At 43.8% G+C, this 21373-nt stretch overlaps 1 protein-coding gene across 2 annotated transcripts in view; it reads right to left on the reverse strand.

The window, feature by feature from the left end:
* The window catches only part of LOC119955769 (nuclear receptor subfamily 5 group A member 2-like), a 120776-nt gene that overhangs the window by 14825 nt on the left and 84578 nt on the right, over positions 1-21373 (reverse strand). For both annotated transcript variants that reach the window (XM_038782300.1, XM_038782301.1), the window contains exon 6: positions 13714-13861. In XM_038782300.1, the coding sequence (XP_038638228.1) occupies positions 13714-13861 (148 nt within the window). The remainder of the gene's footprint in view (positions 1-13713; positions 13862-21373) is intronic.

A 21373-nucleotide genomic window follows, 5' to 3' on the forward strand; every position in this document is an offset into this window, starting at 1 on the left:
AGAGAGTGTGGGTCTGGGAGAGAGAGTGTGGGTCTGGGAGAGAGAGTGTGGGTCTGGGAGAGAGAGTGTGGGTCTGGGAGAGAGAGTGTGGGTCTGGGAGAGAGAGTGTGGGTTTGCGAGAGAGTGTGGGTCTGGGAGAGAGAGTGTGGGTTTGCGAGAGAGAGTGTGGGTTTGCGAGAGTGTGGAATTGGGTAAGGGTTTCAAGTTGAGGGCATTGATCGCACTCCAATCCCCTAATATCCAAAATTAACTTCAGTGCAGTATTCCACACACGACCAGCTCCTTAGGGAGAGGCAGGTTGTCAATTTCAGCATGTCAACCAGTCACTTCAAGAGATATTAATGTGTCTTTTGTAATTTAGTTATGGCTCCACGGGTTTCCTGGAACTCACCAGTGGAAGCAACAGTGGCAATTAAAGGGCTGAAGACCTCACAGGTAAAAATGCCAGTGAAGACTGACCACTCACATCTACTTTCCTGTCTGTTTGTACGAAAGGCTTTGTTAACAGTACTTGTGCTGGCAAGTTACTTTGACAATTTTGGAGTTTTTGTAGCCATCTCAGATGGCCACCTGCAAAGGACCATGGGAATTATGCCCAATCCAGGACTCAGACAGACTCAGAGTTTGTATTTGCAACCCAGGTAGCTAGACGCGATCGAAACCCCTGCTTGTTTGCATTCAAATGGCCCATTTCCCCAGAACAAAAGAACTGTACTCAGGTAACCAATACAGATACAGACTAATCGGCGCCACTCCCTTTACTCAGGGAGCCCAAACAGCCAATGTCAATGACCGCTAAGGACCCACCCAGCCATCAAGGCATCACCCCTTTATTGGCCAAAATCGAAGGCAGTGATCGAAGCCTGTTGAATTATTGGGTCCAAGTTAAGGACCGCCCCAAAGAGCGCAAAATCCCAGGAGGATAAGAAGAGACACAGCCATGGATCCGGCCTATGCCAAACCAAGTGCAGCATAACGACCAAACAGACAAGTTCAAGACCAACGATCGCTACCAGATGGATGAGCCTTGCAGAAACAGAGGCACTTCTTCCACCCAGCCACGCAAGATCCGGACAAAGGCCTTGTCCATCTGCATAGAGCCGGTTGCCCTGAAGTTAAGTATAGGTTATTGTAGTTGTTAGGTGTAGTTTAACTTGTAGCGTTTTGTGTTGCATGTCGAAGTAATTCTTGTGTGTAAATAAACCATCTTTGAACTTGAACTAACTGACTGGTTGTGTAGTCCTTTGATCGATATCTAGTAAAACCTTGTGGTGGTATAATTTGATACCTGGCGACTCTAAAGAGCATCATTATTAATTGGCAACATTATTGGTGACGCTGGTGGCGATTGGCAACAGTTTGTACATCTGACCTACAGTTTGGAGCTTTGATCTATCAGATCAGCATGGATGCCACTTATGCTGTGTGAACTTTGACACCAAGTGAGAACCTACGTGATCACAGCAGCAATAGGAGCAGCACTAGCCAACTGCTCACAACAGTGGAAAGATGATCAGCAGAGAGGTGCAGCTTGCAGGAAGCCATACACAGCACACAGGGTTTATAGGTAGAGAGGACAAAACACCAGTGTTTCTGGAGCCAAAAACGTCTCATCTCAGAATACTAGTGCAGAAGAGGCCCTTCGGCCCATCGAGTCTGCACCGATGCGTGAAAGGCCCTGACCTGCCTACCTAATCCTACTTGCCAGTACTTGGCTCATAGCCTTAAATATTAAGACATGCCAAGTACTCATCCGGATACTTTTTCCAGGCTGTGAGGCATCCCACCTCTACCACCTTCCCAGGCAGTCCATTCCAGACCCTCACCACTCTCTGAGTAAAAAGGTTTTTCTTCAAATCCCCCTAAACCTCCCACCCTTCACATTGAACTAGTGTCTCCTCATAGCTGACCGTTCAACTAAGGGGAACAGCAGTTCCCTATCCAGCCTGTCCATGCCCCTCATAATCTTGTACACCTCAATCAAGTCACCCTTCAGTCTTCTCTGCTTCAGAGTTTTGTTCTCTACCCGCAAGGAGGGAATGAAAAGACCTGTGTGAGAGGAACAACATGTACTGAGCCAATGAAGAGAATGTTTTCAGGGTGACTATGGAGACAGGTGTGACATTGCACAAAGAATGCGCTCATAGTGGATAGACAGATGGGGACATGAGAAAGTGCACATAAGATAGGAGTCGACCTACCTGCAAGGTATGTTGGTGTGGGGTGGCACAGTGGCGCAGCGGCTAGCACTGCTGCCTCACGGCATTGAGGACCCGGGTTCGATCCCAGCCCTGGGTCACTGTCAGTGTGGGGTTTGCACATTTTCCCTATATCTGAGTGGGCCTCACCCCCACAACCCAAAGTCGTGCAGGGTAGGTGGATTGCCTATGCTAAATTGCTCCTTAATTGGAATTTTTCTTTTTAATAAAAGTATGTTGGTGTGAGGAGTGATGTACGTGTGTATCAGCTGCGGAGCCAGGTTTTTTTATGCAGTAGGCTTGACAAGGCAAAGTGAGGGGGGTTGATACACATCAGGATGTAAGTGAATACGCATCTTTACTGATCTCCTCTGACCATTCTGGCATTAAATCCATGGCCCCATTCTCCTGCTGCTAACCTCATGGACAACCTCCAGCCAGGCCGTCGTTTAATTGGCGGGCTTCCTCTTCCCATCAGTGTGGAAGCGCGTCCCCCCCTCCCCCGTTCCACACCCCCCCCCCCCTCCACCCACACCCCACCGGTGGGCCCTGACAGCCTCTAGTAGCACATCCAGGAGGACGTGACTGAAATGAGGTGCAGCCTTTGAATGTCTAAACTCCATTCTTTCAATTCCTTCTGTTCCTAACTCCAACCTCAATCAAATTGCATGTTTGGAATGACCCTTCAATTACTGAACTGGAAACCAACTCACAGATCGTCATTTCACTTCATTATGCTAATTGGTCAGAAACTTCAGGAATGCTACGAGGTCAGAAGGCAAATGTGTTGCACCTACTACCTGACTTCCAATGTGCCACCAGACCTCCCCATGCCACCTTCAGCAGCTTAAACACAGCTCCAAGGCTTCGACAGACAAACAAATTTTATCGTAAAGTCAGCCGACGTGTTTGAAGCTTGAGAGTTAGCTTTCTTCCCACAAGTAAAGAACAGTAAAATGGGGAAATAAGAATACTGGTCCAAACTGTTTTTTACTTTTTGGGTTCCAAAGTGTAGATTTTGTAAACCACATTTTCATCACTGATCAAAATATATAACCATGGAGCACAAGAGTTCCTCGCTTATCAACTTCCCCGTTCAGGAGGGTGTTTGTGAAGATTTATTTTCAACGCTATTTCATGACTATAGAAACCTCTCCCCACAGAGTAGGAGAGACGTCTGAAAGCACTTCACACTGGTCAACACAGTGCATCTTCAAATTGCCTTTGGCAGGCACAGTCTGTTCACTCAGCTGACTAACCATGGAATCCGACTGTGTCACAGAGGCAACTTGAGGAAGCAAGACGGCAGTGACTTGTCAAATGTTTTAGCAATGTTAAGTGATTCCAGCCACACGATTTGTGACATTGGGAAAAGAGTCCTCTTCCCGCTCCCCTCGGATAACCGCCCCAGTACGGAGAATGTGGGGGCAATTCTGCAGGTTTGGGATGTGTAAAGTATTGCAAGCAGCAATGTATCTCCTCCAGTGCCCTTGGAAGTGATGCTGATGCTGTACCAGAGACACCCACCATCCCCTATATTCCGTATGACAAATGGGAAATGAATGTTTCAATTCTGTGTTTGATGACGTCCGTACTCATTAGTTAAACTGACTGATGAAATGTTACTTGCCTGGTTGACAGAGAGCACAGTCACTCCTCTATGACATCCCTGCAGATTCAGTGATTCATGGCTGTGGTAAAAGTATAGATGTAACACATGTACTGCACTATCAAATAGAGTTCTGACTTATACGTGGTGCTTGTGATAATTTTAAAGTGGTGTTTGTAGTCTAACGAAGTGGTGGCACAATCTAATGAGGTTGTTGGCCATTCTTTTTCTATGAGACATCAAGTTATGAGCAGTGGCAGACTGGCCAAGGTGTCAGCTTGCCCGATGGCAAGTGGGCCCCTGATGAAGTGGGCCCCCTATATCAAATAAAAATGCAATAAAGAAACAAACACAGACAACTGTTTTAGTAATAAAAAGGAATAAGAAAAAAAAGAGAACAGGACACAAATAAGCAGTGCATGAAAAGAAACGAAGCAGGGGAGGTAGTGGAAGGATGTGGAATAGGGGGGCCCGGGTCGGGCATAATGAAGGAAATTCCATGTTTTCAGCAAGAGTGTGTGAATTTAAAGATAAAGTTACAATTCGTGATTTGAGATGGTCGGCAACTTCAAAGGATATCAAGCAGTAGTCTTGGTTCAGCCGGTACATCGGTCCGGGGCCCGAAGAGCCAAGAAGGGGCCCGTGAATCTCTGAAGGGCCCTTAAAAATTATAATTAATTAGATAAATAAATCTCCAACTTCTTTCCTGAGATTTGTATTCTAACTTAATAAAATATAATTATTTTTAAAAAGAGCAATACCAAATAAAAATGCAATATAGAAACAAACAAATAATATATCAGTGTATGAAGGAACGAAGCAGTGTTAAACGGATGTGAAAAGGAGGGGGGGGGGGGGGGGGGGGGGCTGGTTCACCCGGGTCGGACATAGTTGGAAATCCATGTTTTCAGCAAGAGTGTGTGAATTTAAAGATAAAGTTACAGTTCGTGATTTGAGATGGTCGGCAACTTGAAAGGATATCAAGCAGTACATAGGGTCGTGAGGTCACCGAAAAGGAGAAGCGGTACCTTTGACCGTGAATCATGAGGTCAAAGATATTGAAGTGATAAGCCATGATCGGTAAACTCAAAGGGTTGCAACTTGTAACACTACACTGGTATCAAACTGGACATGCTAATTTTGGTCGTGGGACCATTCTTAATGTCTTACTATAGTCGGACCAAACTTCTAAGTTTCAACAGTTGTCTCAGTTGCTTGCTGGTGTGAACACTGGACAGTGGATTGTCTCCTCATCTGAAGTTGCATAGGCCCAGTAGTATTGACTAATGAACATAGCCTATTGAAGTGTAAGTAAGTTATTTTATATTTTTTATCAAGTAGGGGTTTATCTGGCGTTCCTTCAAGTTATTCTTGCAATCATCAATATTCATTTTTCCCAATGTGGGCTATTTTTAATTAAGTTTTTATTTCAGGAATATTACCCCTACCAGCATGGAAAAGAAAAAGCATAAATCTGGGTCACTAAAACGCAAAGAACAAAAAGAAGCAGAAAGGAAGGAATCAGCCAAGCGATGCAGGCCTATTACAGAGTTTATAATACCACAAGCACAATGCACATCAATATCTAGTTCTGCAACAAATAATCAAGAAGCAAGAAACAATGCTCATGGTGATGATGCAATGACATGCGAGTTACAAGAACAGAGAAGAGCTACTTTGAATGTAGAGACAAATACAAGTGCATCCATTACTAATCAACCCAGGCCCAATATTTTTTCTGGCTTCCTTGTTCCGGTATTTGTACTGCCTGTAGTTGCAACATCTGAACACATAGCTTCTACTAGTGACAGGGAATCAGATATTCCTTCAAGCATAAATAACTTGGTTTCTGAAGCACATCCTGTAAATGAACCTACGCAAGAAAATGAAAGATCAATTACTGGAATCTTCCAATATCCATCATGAGCAAAGCTAAAACAGGTTTTTGCTGAACATCCACTTCAGCCACTTGATGATGCTCGTTTGTATGAGAGGAAAATTATGAATGACTCAGTCCCAAGATAATGGCTAACATATAACAAAGAAAATAGATGCTTATATTGTTCATACTGCTTAGCCTTTGAGTTTCCCAACACTTGTAATCCATCACCCTTTGTACGTGGCTTTAGTGACTACAGGCGTATTAGCCAGAGCTTGACTTTACATGAATGGACAACAACACATGTCAGAAATGCTCAGCAATATATCAGTGTGGTTAATGATGGCTCCTTAGATAAAATTTTTGCAGCATCGCTAATTAAAAGGAAAGAAGAAGTATTGAAGCAGAGAAGTATTGTCATGAGGATTATAGACATCATAAAGATGTTAGGCAAGCAAGCACTTCCTTTTCGAGGTCACAGAAATGAATCGGCCTACACTCTAGATAATGAGGTTCTGAATCATGGCAATTTTTTAGCTACAGTGCAGTTGATGGCAAAATATGACCCCATTATGGCAGCTCACGTTTCTGCAGTGCAAAACAAGTCTAAACAAAGAATCAAACGATTAGAGCAACAAGGAAAGGCTCAAAGTAAAGGCCGTGGTGGACTTGTTACATACCTGAGTAAAACAACTATAAACATGTTAATCAAAATTATGAAGAATATGGTACAAGAAAGAATTAGTCATGAAGTTTCTCAAGCAAAATATTATTCTATTCAGGTTGATTCAACACAAGATAATTCATCAATCGATCAGTTTAGCATTATTATTTGGTATGTGCTTAAAGGTATTATCTGTGAGCGACTACTTTCAGTTGTGCCAAGTAATGATGGTACAGGACAGGGACTTTTTGATCTATTGATTGAAACATTACAGCATCTCAAAATTGACCCGCAAAAATGTTTATCCGTTATCTGATAGCACAGATGGCGCTGCAAGCTACCATGGCCAGTATAATGGTTTACAAAGTAAAATTGCTGATGTGGCTGATCAACATATTCATATATGGTGCTATGCCCATGTCTTGAATTTGGTGATAACTGAAACAACAAAATGTTGTGTGCCTGCAGTTTCTTTTTTCAATTTGCTCCAGAATATAGCAACTTTTGTGAAAGCATCATACAAAAGAATGGCTGTATGGATAGAAGTTGTTGGAAAACATCTAGGACAAGAAAAAATGAAATGATTAAAGCTAATTGGTGAGACCAGATTGTCAGGAAAATCCAATGCAGCAACAACTATATTTGGACGTTTTGATGATGCCGCTGCCAGTACTTTCGTAAATCTATTGACATGCTTATCAATGATTCAAGATTCAGAAAAGTTTGATGCAAAAACAAAACATGAAGCAAATGTTTTACTTCAAAGTCTTCTAAAGTTTGAAACCATATTGACAGCATTTACTTACTTGTATATATTTGAAACTACAACCCCATTATCAAGTTATCTGCAGACAAGTGGTTTAGATATGTTTACTGCATGGAGTTTGGTAGATTCAGCTACAACAAAGTTGAAGGAACGGACAAGAACATTTGATAATGTTCACAGCAAGGCTTTAGAATTTGTAAATAAATGTAATGACAGGATTTCCAGATGAATATGGATGAAAATCAAACATTGGAAATTGATGCGTTGGAAACAGCATTGCAAGTTAAGAGGCAGAGGAAGAAGAAAAGAATGGCAGGTGAGCTTATTGATGATGAAAGAAATTACTCAGATTCTCTAGCTGATTTTCGAGTAAATGTGTTTAACCTAATAATGGATCGCATTGTCCAGTCACTAGAATCACGCTTTGTACAACACAAACAGTTGTATAACGATTTGTTCTGCTTGGACCCAGCAAAGTTTAAAACTATTACAGAGAAGGGCCTTAAAGATGAAGCATTGGAAGGTATTATTAAGCTGTTTCCACAAATCAGCAAAGATCAAGTGATATTGGAATTGTTTTCTTTTGCTTCAAACTTTGATGTATTAAAGCTATTGCTTAATGATGGTGAGAATATGAATTCCAGTTGCAACAATTGTAAAATTTGCAGCACTTGCCCATTGTGTGTACTAAAAATTCTGGCATCCAACAGACTTCATGACAAGGCATATGATAACCTTTATGAACTTTATAAAGTCATCTGTACACTATCAGTTACTCAAGTCCAATGTGAGAGGATATTTTCAAAGCTAAAGATCATAAAGACAAGGTTAAGAAATTCGCTGTCTGAGGAGAATTTGGAATCATACATGTTGCTATCCATTGAAAAGGAATTATTAGATGAATTGGATACAGAAGCAATTATTGGCAGATTCGCACAATCATCTAGCGAACACAAACGATTGCTCTTAATATAGTGGACTGCATGCAATGCTCTATTGTGCTTTTGAACTATCTGTTAATGTGTAAATTGTGCAGTAAACTATTTAAAAATATCAACCAATTACTTAAAATAAAAATAAAAATTCAATTATAACATTCTGTATTTACATTTGGTATCTACTGGCAGTAATATGTACAGTACATGTACACTGTAATTACTAAGAAATACACATTTTTTCCACAAAAATCTTAATTGTACCCTTTTTTCCATATGTATTTTTTGAAAATTTTGTTTATTCGTTATGAAAATTAAATAATAGCAATGTAGTTGTGGGTGGGCCCCCTTTGTCTCCTGGCAACCAATATTTTTAGACCCAGTCCGCCACTGGTTATGAGGTGGTTGTGAGTGTGTTATACCTCAAGTTATTGCATCTTCCACATTGCTACAATGTGAGGGTTTCTTAATTTGATCCATAGCCCCACTGGTTTCTGGTCAAGTGCTGAGATTTATCCAGGCCTTAAGCATTGACAGACCGTAGCGAGCACCTCTGGCTATCAAGTTGAAGTCAGGAACTTTAACAAGAAAAGTGACATGATGACTGCCCAATCACACATGTGGTACCCCCATAAATTTCAAGTGAAATTCTTTTTTTTTTTAAATTTAGAGTACCCAATTCATTTTTTCCAATTAAGGGGCAATTTAGCATGGCCAATCCACCTATCTTGCACATCTTTGGGTTGTGGGGGTGAAACCCACGCAAACACGGGGAGAGTGTGCAAACTCTACACGGACAGTGACCCAGAGCTGGGATCGAACCTGGGACCTCAGCGCCATGAGGCAGCAATGCTAACCACTGCACCACCGTGCTGTCAAATTAAATTCATAATGAAACAATGGGCAAGACACATGTCTGAGAAATTGAGTCAGCAGTAAGCCCGGGCAAAATATCTACCAAGGGCACCAACCAAAAATGAATACTTCAACAATTGGGATGTCACAATTACGTAAGAGGCATCCCCAAAGGTCTGAGGATAACAGACCTCCACATCACATTGTATAACATGAATGTTAGATACATCTCAAAGACACTGACACTGGACCTAAACCACCAAAGGGACTTTGTTGAATGGACAAAGAGGTAGGACCAATTTTGCACACGCCACAAGGAATATGAGCACACAGCACGGCAGAGACCTATTCACTATTCCAGACGGAACAATAGTAATGAAGACCATGTCTCATTGTTAAAGAACGAACACAGGAAAGAAGACAAGGTGAATCAAATTCAACTTTGGGAAGAGTACAAAACAGGCATCAACAGATCAGCCTTTCCTTATACACCCCACTTGAATTTCCGTTCCACTGATTTGGAGCATTGACAGACCATAGTCAATACGTTTGATCACATTAGTGGAAGTCAGGGAACTCTGCATTGGAACGATCAGGCAGGATGTATGATGGGTAGCTGATCTGCATTCACCTGCCTTGTGGCCCTGCCAAAGTTGACTCTCATTCCCAATCTATTTTCAATTGATTAGGATGCCACTGGACATGCGGGAAATGTGGTCAGGGGAAAAAAAGAGGCAGTAAATATTAACTTAGCTGGACCGATTAAAATAACTCACATGACTGTTACATATTTGTGGCTTTGAAATGGGCGAGGCCTTTAGCTCCCATCGGGACTCCACAATCAACTCTGCTGGCTTAATACACATTACAGTGGTGCTCTGAGCAGTCCTCAAGTCAGACTGCTAAATTAAGCTAAACCATTGCAACTCCTCTTCTTCACCCACTCCTTGAAAAGGGTACGCTGCTGTTCAGTAATAAAGCAATATCGAGCTTAGGCCGAAAGGAAGAATGTGAAGTGTAAAAATTATACACAACCCAAGTTTACATAGACAGTTTCCATTAGAAATGTGGATGTAAAAATTTATAATGCGAAATGTTGACAAAGTGCAAGTGAATTTATGTGCTCGAGTAGCTGTGGGAGGGTTGAGGACATGCTCTATTTACTTTCCCATTATAATTTCTTATGTTCACATTTATATAAAATAAATACACACACGTTTTTTTCAATACTCTTCCTGCACCTCGTGGTGCACTAAGGCAGACTTTTTGTCTGTTTCCATAGCTAGTAATTCCCGGAACAGGTCGCTAGTCTGTCACCAGAGAGGGGCGCCACTCCACACAAACGTGGCAGACCAAGAGACTCTCCCACTCTTACCGTCAGCTATTGGTGTGTTTGGAAGGATTTACAGGTCGACACACTGAACCTGTTTAACCGAGTTATGAATGCCCCTTGGCCATCAAGTCCTGCTACATTATGCTGGACAGTGAAAATTATCCATTAAAGTTAATGGAACTGCTGCCTCACAGCACCGAGAACCCAGGTTTGATCCCGGCTCTGGGTCACTGGCCGTGTGGAGCACATTTTCCCCGTGTTTGCTTGGGTCTCACCCCACAACCCAAAGATATACAGGGTGGCTCAATTGGCCACGCTAAATTGCCCCTTAATTGGAAAAAAAGAATTGGGTACTCTAAAAATTTTTTAAATTTAATGCATTTAAGACAGGTTGTTGCTGCTGATATAGACTTGTTTTCTTGTTGACTCAAGCTTCTGCTTTGTATCAATGGTATGGAGACTGACAACTTCTGTGTCCTTTCGCATAAAAACTAAAAGTTGTCTATTTTTTTCCTGAGGTCATTCGGCAATGTTCACATGGATGATTTGCACTCAGCTCATTTGCACAAAGCTGAACATCCAGGTTGTGTTGCAACTGAATTCTTTTGGGATTCACCCCCATGAAATATTGTCCAGCTTCTAGTTGAGTTTTGACAGTACTAACTGCCATTCTTTATACACTTGTCCTTAATAATTAGTCTAAACACTCAGTCTAAAAGTTTTATTTTCTGATTTGGTTGATGTTCCGTTTAGAGCACATGAAGTCTTGTTTGTGGGGAGCAGATGTAGATTTTCACCTTCTCCCTTTGCCATCCTCACACTGAACCTGATCACATTACACTCATATGATCTGACTCAATGTCACTTTTGGAAGTTTGGCTGGGGTCATATCCTATTTCCATGGGAACCCCACCAAAAAAGCAGGCATAGGATCAAATAGCAACCGATCAAATTCCACTTGGATTTGTGGCCTGCAAAAGGAAGTGGCTAAAGAGACGAGTTTTCTCTTTACCATCTTTAACCAGAACTGGCCTCCTTCCCGGAGGCAGCAAGGGACCGTGTGACCTTCCACTGGTTTACTACCTGCAGGGTGCTACTAATTATATGGCACTTAACCCTAATATTTCCACCAAGATTTGTCAGACATGGTCATGGTGGGGGCAGAGCAACAGGTGGAATCTCAGTATTAATTAATTTTGTTATTAATGCAGTGGGAGACCCAGCAGATCGGGGACATTTTAAACTGCTGCTTCGCTGTCTTTAACTTTACCTTACTTTGTTCTTTTTCTTTAGATTTCCCCAGTGCTGACATGCTGGGCTGGACTCTGCGTCCCAGGACGCCCTGATTGTGTTCCCCGATGGAACATAGAATCAGGCGTCGGGGCAAAAGTCAGGATCGGCGCCGGGAGCTGACCCAAACGCAATAGGCGCGATTCTCCGCAAACGCGGTGAGTCGTAAAGGCTGCCATGAAACTGGCTGTGTTTCACGCGGCCCATTATTTTTCAAATAGTCATTTGGACATTTTTTCTCCAGTAACCTTCACCTCTTTTCCCAAGTCTTTAAATTTGACAGCCTGCAGATTACACAAAGTCCAGCACATTGATTTGTTAAAATCAGGACTTCCATGCATGAGCACATGTCGAGGCTGTCATTTTTAACAAGAACTCAATGACTGCTGAGAGAAGTTACTTATCACGTGTGTTGAAAATGTGACACAATTATTTAGATGTCAGTTGAATGTCTTAGAAAAGATACGTTATAATTTCCAATTTCACCTGATTTCAGTAGAAAACGAGTTCGGATGCCTTTTATCGTTAACAATTGGGTTAAGTTTGCTAACAAGTTATTGTTCAAAGCCAGTGTTTTAGATCCAGTAGAGATAGCCTTCATATGGAGGGACGAACAAATGATGGCAATATAATTTAATGCCTGCACCACTTCAGCAAAATGAATGGTTAAAATGGTTAATACTCAGTTAATTATGGTCGGGAAATAGAAAGCGAAATACTTGTCGAATATGCCTGTGTAATGCATTGCTTCCCGAATAGGAAGATTCTGGCATCATTCTACTTATTCTACTTCCATTTTCCTGTTCCTGTCTGAATAAATACAATTTTCCACTTTGTACCTTTAAAACTCAACCATTACCATCTGGAAGGACAAGGACAACAGGTACCTGGGAACACCACCGTCTGGAGGTTCACCTCCAAGTCACTCACCACCCCAACTTGGAAATATATCACCGTCCCTTCACTTCCACTGGGTCAAAATCCTGGAACTCCCTCCCTAACAGCACGGTGGGTGTACCTACACCTCATGGACTTCAGCAGTTCACGAAGGCAGCTGACCACCACCTTCCCAAGGGCAGTTAGGGATGGGCAACAAATGCTGGCCTCGCCAGCGAAGCCCACTTCCCGTACAAAATGAATTTTAAAAAGATTGAGATTACACTTTATTTAATATTGTTGTCCCACAAACTTCAGCTCAACAACCGAGTGAAACTCTCTGAGTCACAGTTGTATTTGTTTTGTCTAAGAAGAATAGACATCTGCGCAAAGCTGGTTTTACCAGCGACGTTCTGGCGGCTAAAAATCCCAACGTCTGCAACCCAGAAGTTTAGAAAAGTCATCCAGCTGACGCACATTAGAACAGAGATAATCATCCTGATTGTGATAACCCGCAACATGGCTGCTTGTTTGGTTCTACTATCACTTTCTACTTAACGGCATGTTAGGCTGCTTTGAAAGAGAAAACAGTGTTAAATTTGCAATTTACTTTCAAAAATTATAATAATAAACCCATCTTGCAACCGATTTAAATTGTAAAATATTGTGTTTCATATTTTATCTAAAAATCCAAAGAAACATAATGTTGACTTGTGAAAAAAATAATTTTAAAGGATAAGTCAATCTATTTAAATAATTAACATTTTCCTCTGCTGATTTGACAAGAGCTTATACGATTAATTGAATATTGAATGCTACTTGAAGCATTAATTTGCCACAAAGGTCAGGGACCACATGTAATGCACATATCAAACTGGCTCAGAACAAATCGGTAACAAAAATACTTCTGTTGAACTGATGGAACAGGGGTCTTTGCAACTGATACAAATCTACTTATTAGATTGCCCATGCTGGCAAATATCAACTGTTGATATTTTGTTGAAGATGTGACGGAGCAGTAGGATTTCTCAGAATATAAGGGAACAATATTAATCTAACTCACCCAGCGGGAAACTGACAATGTCCAACAGCAACACCAGTTTTCCACCTGCTGAATTTTAGCCCTGGTTTACTTCTTGCCAGGTGTAAAATGAATGGCTGACACAAACTAGTTGTGTTCCTTTTGGCAAGTTTCATTTTAAATAGCATATGTGATCCTCAATATAATTTCATAGAAATGACTAGGTAACAGTTCAAACTGTTGTTCCAGTTCACAACTAATTAATGAGATCAAAGTGCGTGGCTTACCGGGACTAAACAAGAGAAGAAACTTAAAGCAGACGATATCCCTTCTATCGACCTGTAAGGATTGCAGTTTAGCGGCCAGTTCCTGTGCTCTCAATACCAAGTTAATGAGAGTTGCTCCAGCTTGGTTGGCAATTGTAGATAATTCGACCTGAATGGAAAAAGAAAAATTGGTGTCATTTACTGTACTCATTAGTGCATGGAGATGCACTGCTGAAGAGCTGAACATTTTCAAGCATTAGACCAAGAAACGTTCTCCTTGGGGGATGACTTATCAAGACTGAAATGACACAATTCCTACAGCAAAGCCTGAAATCCTGCATTGGAAAAGCACTCCGCTGTTTCCCCAGAGAAAGGGTAATATTTCTCTCCAGGGATTAAATGTTCTCACAATTTGGATATTTTTGGACATAGAACTATATGTTTGCTGCTCAAACCCTTGCAAAGACCCAAAGATCCAGTACCCAATTTGTGCACCCCTTGGGTAACTGCTTTCTCTTGGAGCCTGAGTATACAAGCCTTGGACTACTGTGTGAATTGAGTACTGTATAAATTCTTAACCCAATGCTTCTCTATAATTCATAGACATACCTGTGTGCGTTCAGATATTTTTGCACCTTCTCAAAACCCCCCAAAATCCAGTTGACAACTATCAGAGAAGGCTGGAGTTTGACTCCAAACTAGATGTACAAGCACATTTGTATTTCAGAGGCAGAGCAAGGCAATGATTTATAATGTTTGGTTCCAAGGTGCAAAACTATGGGTGCAATTTTCCCACCGCGTTGCATCCGACGCCGAGCCTATTACATTGGGTGAATAGTAGGAGAGGCTAGAAATGGGAGGTGCTGAGCCCAGCATGGTGCACCCGACCTGCTCGACCCGGTGCTATCGAGATTACGCACTCGCTGGGCATTATCCGGATCAGCAGATTTAAATGAGTCATTAAACTCATTTATAGAAGTATTTTTATTAACACATTTTTCATTTATAATAAACTCAACATCAGCATCAAACAGCCGAAAAAGCAGCTCATACATATTACAGTGTCATAATAACAACATATATTGAAAAAAAAACCTAAAATATATCCACAACTGACCTTAAAACCCAACAGCCCAAGAATAACCTACCCCTAACCATAGAACTACCCACCCCCTGCCTTCTAACAGATGGTGGTGACTCATTATGAGGTCCATAGTATACTTGACCTTTTCCAAATACAGAAATTCCATGAGGTCACCCAACCAGGCCGAAGCACTAGATAGAGTGGAAGATCTCCATCCCAGCAGAAGCTGCCTCCGGCCTATCAGCGAGGCTAAGGCAAGAATATCAGCCTTCGCCCCAGTCTGCAGCCCCGACGGGTCCGACACCCCAAAAATGGCCACCAATGGACAAGGCTCCAGATCAATGTTAAGGATCACTTAAATGGTGCTAAAGCAGGAGAGACATAAGCTTACCATCCTTGGGCATGATCAGCACTTCGGTGTGATTGGACAGCCCACAAGAACACTGCTCATACCTGTCTTCCACTTCATCGAAGATCCCACATACCCTTGCCTTAGTGAGGTGTGCCCTATGTACCACCTTAAGCTGAATCAGGCTGGGCCGTGTGCAGGAGGAGGTGGAATTCACCCGACAAAGGACCTCATTCCGCACATCCTCCCCCACAATGGGCTCCAGCTCCTCCTCCCACTTCTCCCTCACCCGCTCCAGCCCCCTCCCCACCCGCCCAGGCCATGCCAACAATAGGATTCTTCCCAGCAGGGAAGATTCTAGCACTATGGGAAATGTAGGACAAGCCTTATGGATCAAATCACAAAACTGTCAATATGTGCAAGTGTGCCCCTGACAGTTGTAATTTCGCGGAGAACTCCTCCCAACTGGCAAGCCATCCCTCCATGAACAGATCCCGAAAGCTTTCCACGCCATTTCCTTCCCGCGATTTAAACGACGCATCCGTGTCCGACGGCACAAACAAGTGGTTAATGCATATGGGGGGGCAGCAATGACACGGCAGTCAGCTTGTAATGCTGCCTAAACTGCCTCCATATCCTTAACGTAGAGATCAGCACTGGGTTTGAGAAGTACCTTGCCAGGGAGAAGGGGAGCAAAGTTATAACCAAAGCCCGTAAGTTCAAACCCATAGACGAACTTGCCTCCATTCCCAACCCCCGCAATATTGACCCTGACTCCACCAGCCACCCCAGCACCATCTAAACATTGGCCGCCCAATAATAAAGGAAACATTTGGGTAATGCCAGGCCCCCCCACTTCCTTTCCCTCTGAAGGTACATCTTACCCGCCCAAACCAAAGCGGTCACCCACTTGTTTACCTAGGCATGAAGAAAACGAGGGAGCATTTGAACAGAAATAAGAATGTTGGGAGAATATTAATCTTAATCGTCTGTACCCTGCCAGTCAGGGACAACGGAAAGCTGTCCCACCTCTAGAAATCGGACCTCACCCTACTCACCAGGTTTAGATTAAGCATGGACCAGTCAATGGCCACTGGGATATCCAGTACCAGAGGCTACCTCTGGCAAGGCAAAATGTACTCCAGATTGGCTCTCCTCCCCGAGGGGTCAACTGGAAAATATTCACTCTTCTCCAGGTTCAGGTTATAGCCAGAGAAGGAGTCAAAGCTCTCAATAGCTTCATAATTTAGTCCATAGTGGAGACTGGGTCCATAACATACAAGAGAAGGTCATTGGCATATAGAGACACTCTTACGCATCACCCCCCCCCCCCCCCCAACACCTTATCCCCCTCCATTCACCCAAAGATCTCAGCACTGTAGCTAAAGGTTCTATTGCTAGTGCAAACAGGAGCAGCGACAATGGGCACCCTGCTTTAAACCCTACCCAGTGGAAAAAATCCCAAACTCAACGCATTGGTGCATACACTGGCGGTAGAGGCTTTATACAACAGCTGTACGCAGGAGATAAACCTCTGCCCAAGTCCAAATCTCCCAAGCACCTCAAAAATATACTCCCACTCCACCGTGCTCAACTTTCTCAGCATCCATCGATATGATCACTGTGGTTCAGGGGCTGGAGAAGGGGAGAGGACAACATTCATAATCTGCTATACATTAGCTGATAGCTGCCTGTTTGGTCCTCTGGGAAACAGGATTCCAATTGCAGAGCCAACATCCCAGCTAATATCCTGGCATCCAAGTTCAAAACCGAGATAAGCCTGTATGAGCCACATTCCGTGGGGTCCTTCTCCTTTATCAAAATGGTGACGATGGAGGCAACAATGTATCAGGCAACAAACCCCGGGCTAGAGAGTCATTGAACAAATCTACTCTCAATGGCACCAACAGGTCTGCAAAGCTCTTATGCAATTCGACGGGAAATCTATCAGGGCCAGGGGCCTTACCTGTTTGCATCAAGCCAATGACCCTCAGCGGTTAACAGGGCCTCCAACTCCTCCGCACTCTCTCTTTCCACGACAGTAAAGGGCACCCCATCCAAAAACTCCTCCATATCTGACCCACTCCCCAGGGGCTCTGACCTACGATGATCCCTATAGAAAGCTTCAATCGCTGGATTAACCTCCCTCGGATCGGAAACCAAACTATTGCCCAAGACCCTGATCTGCACAATCTCCCGGGAAGCTGCTTGCCACCTCAACTGGTGAGCCAAGAGGTGGCTTGCCTTCTCCCTGTGCTCATAAACTACCCCCCCCCCCCCCCCCCCCCCCCCGCCATGAACACCGCAGCTGGCCCGCTGCCTTTCTCGTGGACACCAAGTCCAACTGCTTTGCAGCTGCTTCCTAGTTGCCAGCAACTCGGGGTAGGATCCTGCAGATAGCAGCGATCCGTTTCTAGGATCGCCCCCGCTGCTCACTGCTATTCCGCGAACAATGCTTGATAAGAAATTATCTCCCCTCTTACCACCGGATTAAGGTCCTCCCATAGTGCTGAGGAAGAGACTGAATCGTTCCTGTTAAACCTGAAAAATTCCTCAGTAGTCGCAGACAGGCGCTCACAGATCCTCCAATCACCTGGTAGCACCACATCTAACCTCCATGGCGAGCGGTGAATGGAATCTGTCTCCAGCACCAAAATGTGAGACGTGATCCGAGATTTCCATAGCCAAATATTCTGTCTTTTTAACCCAGGGAAGCAGGGACCCGCCCAATGTAAAAAAGTAAATCCTGGAGTACATCTCACAGACACAGGGAAAAAATGAAAACTCCTTTCCGCTTGGGTGTGGAAATCTCGTAGGGTCATCTCCCCCACCCCCCATCTCCGCAACTGCTCCATAAAGGCCCCAAGCGCCTACAACACCCCTGAGAGAGCCAGAGATTTAGGCCTAGACAGATCCATTTTTTGGCTCCAGGATATAATTGATCCTTCCCAGAACCAGCTGGTCATGTCTAGATCAGGGATAGAGGCCAGCAGATTCCTAATGAACACCACTTCATCACAATTTACTAGAACCACCCTTGTACCCGCCAGAGACCCTCTGACCATCACATACCTACTGTTAGGATCCACCAAAATCCTGATGGCCAATAAGGAGACCCACTTATTGACCACAATTGCCGCCCCTCGGGCCCTTCCATCAAAGCTTGACGGAAACATATGTCCCACCCACCCCCTCAACTGGTGGACATTCTGCTGAGACCTTCAGCCATGGCCGTCACCGACTGCAATTCCTTGGACACCTTCACTAATGGTGCTGAAGTCATGCACCAGGCTCTCCACTGCGGTCTCCACATTAGCAATGTTGTCGGTGCCACACATTGCCGCCGACATATCCTGCATCCGTAGCCTCTGGGACTCCTCCAATCGGCTATAGATCTGCCGGATTGTCGCTGACATGTCTCTCTGAATGTCCTGGCCGCTCCCTATTATATACATCTTGCCCTCACTGGGCGTGATCCAGATCAGCATATTTAAATGAGCCATTAGGCCTGGGAGACTTTGCCAGGGCACCATTTAATACAGGTTTCCACAAATGTGGACCAGTTATAATGACACCTGGGGGAGGTATCCCAGGCCATTGAAGACCCCTGTGTGGTCAGGGTGCTACCCTGGCACTCCCTCTGGCACCAGGACACAATGCCACCTCCAGCCTGGCAGTGCCAGGGTGCCCAGGTGGAGCTGGCAGGAGCACGGCCAGGAATAGGGCCCCCCCCTGATCTGTGAGGAGCCTTTGCTGCTGGGCCCGCCAGCAGGAAGTGACTCTCCGCAGTCTCGGCAGAGAGAAACTCCACTGGGCAAAATGCCGTTGAATAGCGGAATGTTTCTCAGCACTGCAGCCGCTGAAAAACACCCGGCTGAACGCCCCCAAATCCAGACATAGATTTCTTTCCAACCAAATCATGCCCTATGTTCTTTAAATTCTAGAGAGATTAGTGTAATATTTCACAGAGTTGTCCAAGGTCTGTTCACCCAGGCTCCTAGGGAAAGACATAATGAGAATCTGGTCCCAAGTCAAAAGGATCTCCTTGCATCCAGCAACAGTGATAAACAAGATAAGCAGCCAATCACATTCTGACGGAAAACAAACAGAGAACTACAAATTCAGCTTTGACAGTCCACAGATATAAAATTCGGTTTGCAGGGCCAATGAAAATCCAGTTACAACCTCATTTGATTTTGGGTTTTTTTTACAATGAGGGTAATGGGGTAGGTTTTATCCAGTTCAGTGATTCTGCCTGATTGCAGGCTCAGAGGACTTCAACAGGACACCCAAGAGAGAAGCACAAAATCACTGACAGCAACTTCTGGATTTCCACATTTAACTCACATGTGCAGAGTCCGGAGATTGCTGTCAGTTTTTGAGGAACAACGACATTAAACACTGACAGTTTTGTTGTTTACCCTCTGATGTTAGTTTCTCTGCTGTTTGGACTTTCACACCTTTGTTCTCTCTGGGGACTGCCATTAGCACTCTTTCCCCTTGGTTTCTGTGGCTATTAGCATCCTGTTTCCCTGGGGTTCTGTTGCTATGACTTGTCTTTCATTCTCACTCCACAGTGTAAATAGTTCCCACTTTCTCTGTCTTTTAGCTTTGACAAAGAGTCATCTGGACTCAAAACTTTAGCTCTTTTCTCTCCCTACAGATGCTGCCAGACCTGCTGAGATTTTCCAGCATTTTCTCTTGGGTTACAGGGTTGCTATCATTGGTATCTCAAAACCCAGACCATTATTGCACTAGTTTCAGAATGCAATCATGATACCTAGCATAGTATCATGTTCTTAAAGACAATAACAATAATGGACTGTATTTAATGGCAGCATAATAGGTCATTAAAAAAAGGTAAGAGGAAAACACTTTCAAATGGTGCTGGATATTTAATCAATTTCAGCTTGCAAAGCAGAGTGCATGACATGGTGCAGGATTCTCCATCCATACACAGCAGCAGGATTCTGAACAGAAGTGCAGAAATCTTTATTTATTTATTTTTAAAAAAAGTTTAGATTACCCAATTATTTTTTCCAATTAAGGGGCAATTTAGCGTGGCCAATCCACCTACTCTGCACATTTATTGGGTTGTGGGGGCGAAACCCACGCAGACACGGGGAGAATATGCAAACTCCACACGGACAGTGACCCAGAGCCGGGATCGAACCTGGGACCTCAGCGCCGTGAGGCGGTTGTGCTAACCACTAGGCTACCGTGCTGCCCTTAGAAATCTTTATTTAACATCAATTCACTATTATTTGTTTAAACAGACTTACCAGCTTTTTTTTACTGTAAATCAAATATCTCCTCATGAAATTTCAGCACTATTTGTTGGTTAGAGAAGGGAGCAAGGGGAAAAGGTCTTCCACAAAATAAGGTAGGGGAACTGGCAGCATGGGTTGGTACCTGGGACTTCGATGTTGTGGCCATTTCAGAGACATGGATAGAGCAGGGACAGGAATGGTTGTTGCAGGTTCCGGGGTTTAGGTGTTTTAGTAAGCTCAGAGAAGGGGGCAAAAGAGGGGGAGGTGTGGCGCTGCTAGTCAAGGACAGTATTACGGTGGCGGAAAGGATCCTAGATGGGGAATCTTCTTCTGAGGTAGTATGGGCTGAGGTTAGAAACAGGAAAGGAGAGGTCACCCTGTTGGGAGTTTTCTATAGGCCACCTAATAGTTCTAGGGATGTAGAGGAAAGGACGGCGAAGATGATTCTGGAAAAGAGCGAAAGTAACAGGGTAGTTGTTATGGGAGACTTTAACTTTCCAAATATTGACTGGAAAAGATATAGTTCGAGTACATTAGATGGGTCATTCTTTGTACAATGTGTGCAGGAGGGTTTCCTGACACAATGTTGACAGGCCAACAAGAGGCGAGGCCACATTGGATTTGGTTTTGGGTACTGAACCAGGCCAGGTGTTAGATCTGGAGGTAGGTGAGCACTTTGGAGACAGTGACCACAATTCGGTGACCTTTACGTTAGTGATGGAAAGGGATAAGTATACCCCGCAGGGCAAGAGTTATAGCTGGGGGAAGGGCAATTATGATGCCATCAGGCATGACTTAGGATGTGTAGGTTGGAGAAGTAGGCTGCAAGGGTTGAGCACACTGGATATGTGGAGCTTGTTCAAGGAACAGCTATTGCGTGTTCTTGATAAGTACGTACCAGTCAGGCAGGGAGGAAGGGGTAGAGCGAGGGAACCATGGTTTACCAAAGAAGTGGAATCTCTTGTTAAGAGGAAGAAG

This window comes from Scyliorhinus canicula, chromosome 21, assembly GCF_902713615.1.
Source record: "Scyliorhinus canicula chromosome 21, sScyCan1.1, whole genome shotgun sequence".
NCBI lineage: Eukaryota > Metazoa > Chordata > Chondrichthyes > Carcharhiniformes > Scyliorhinidae > Scyliorhinus > Scyliorhinus canicula.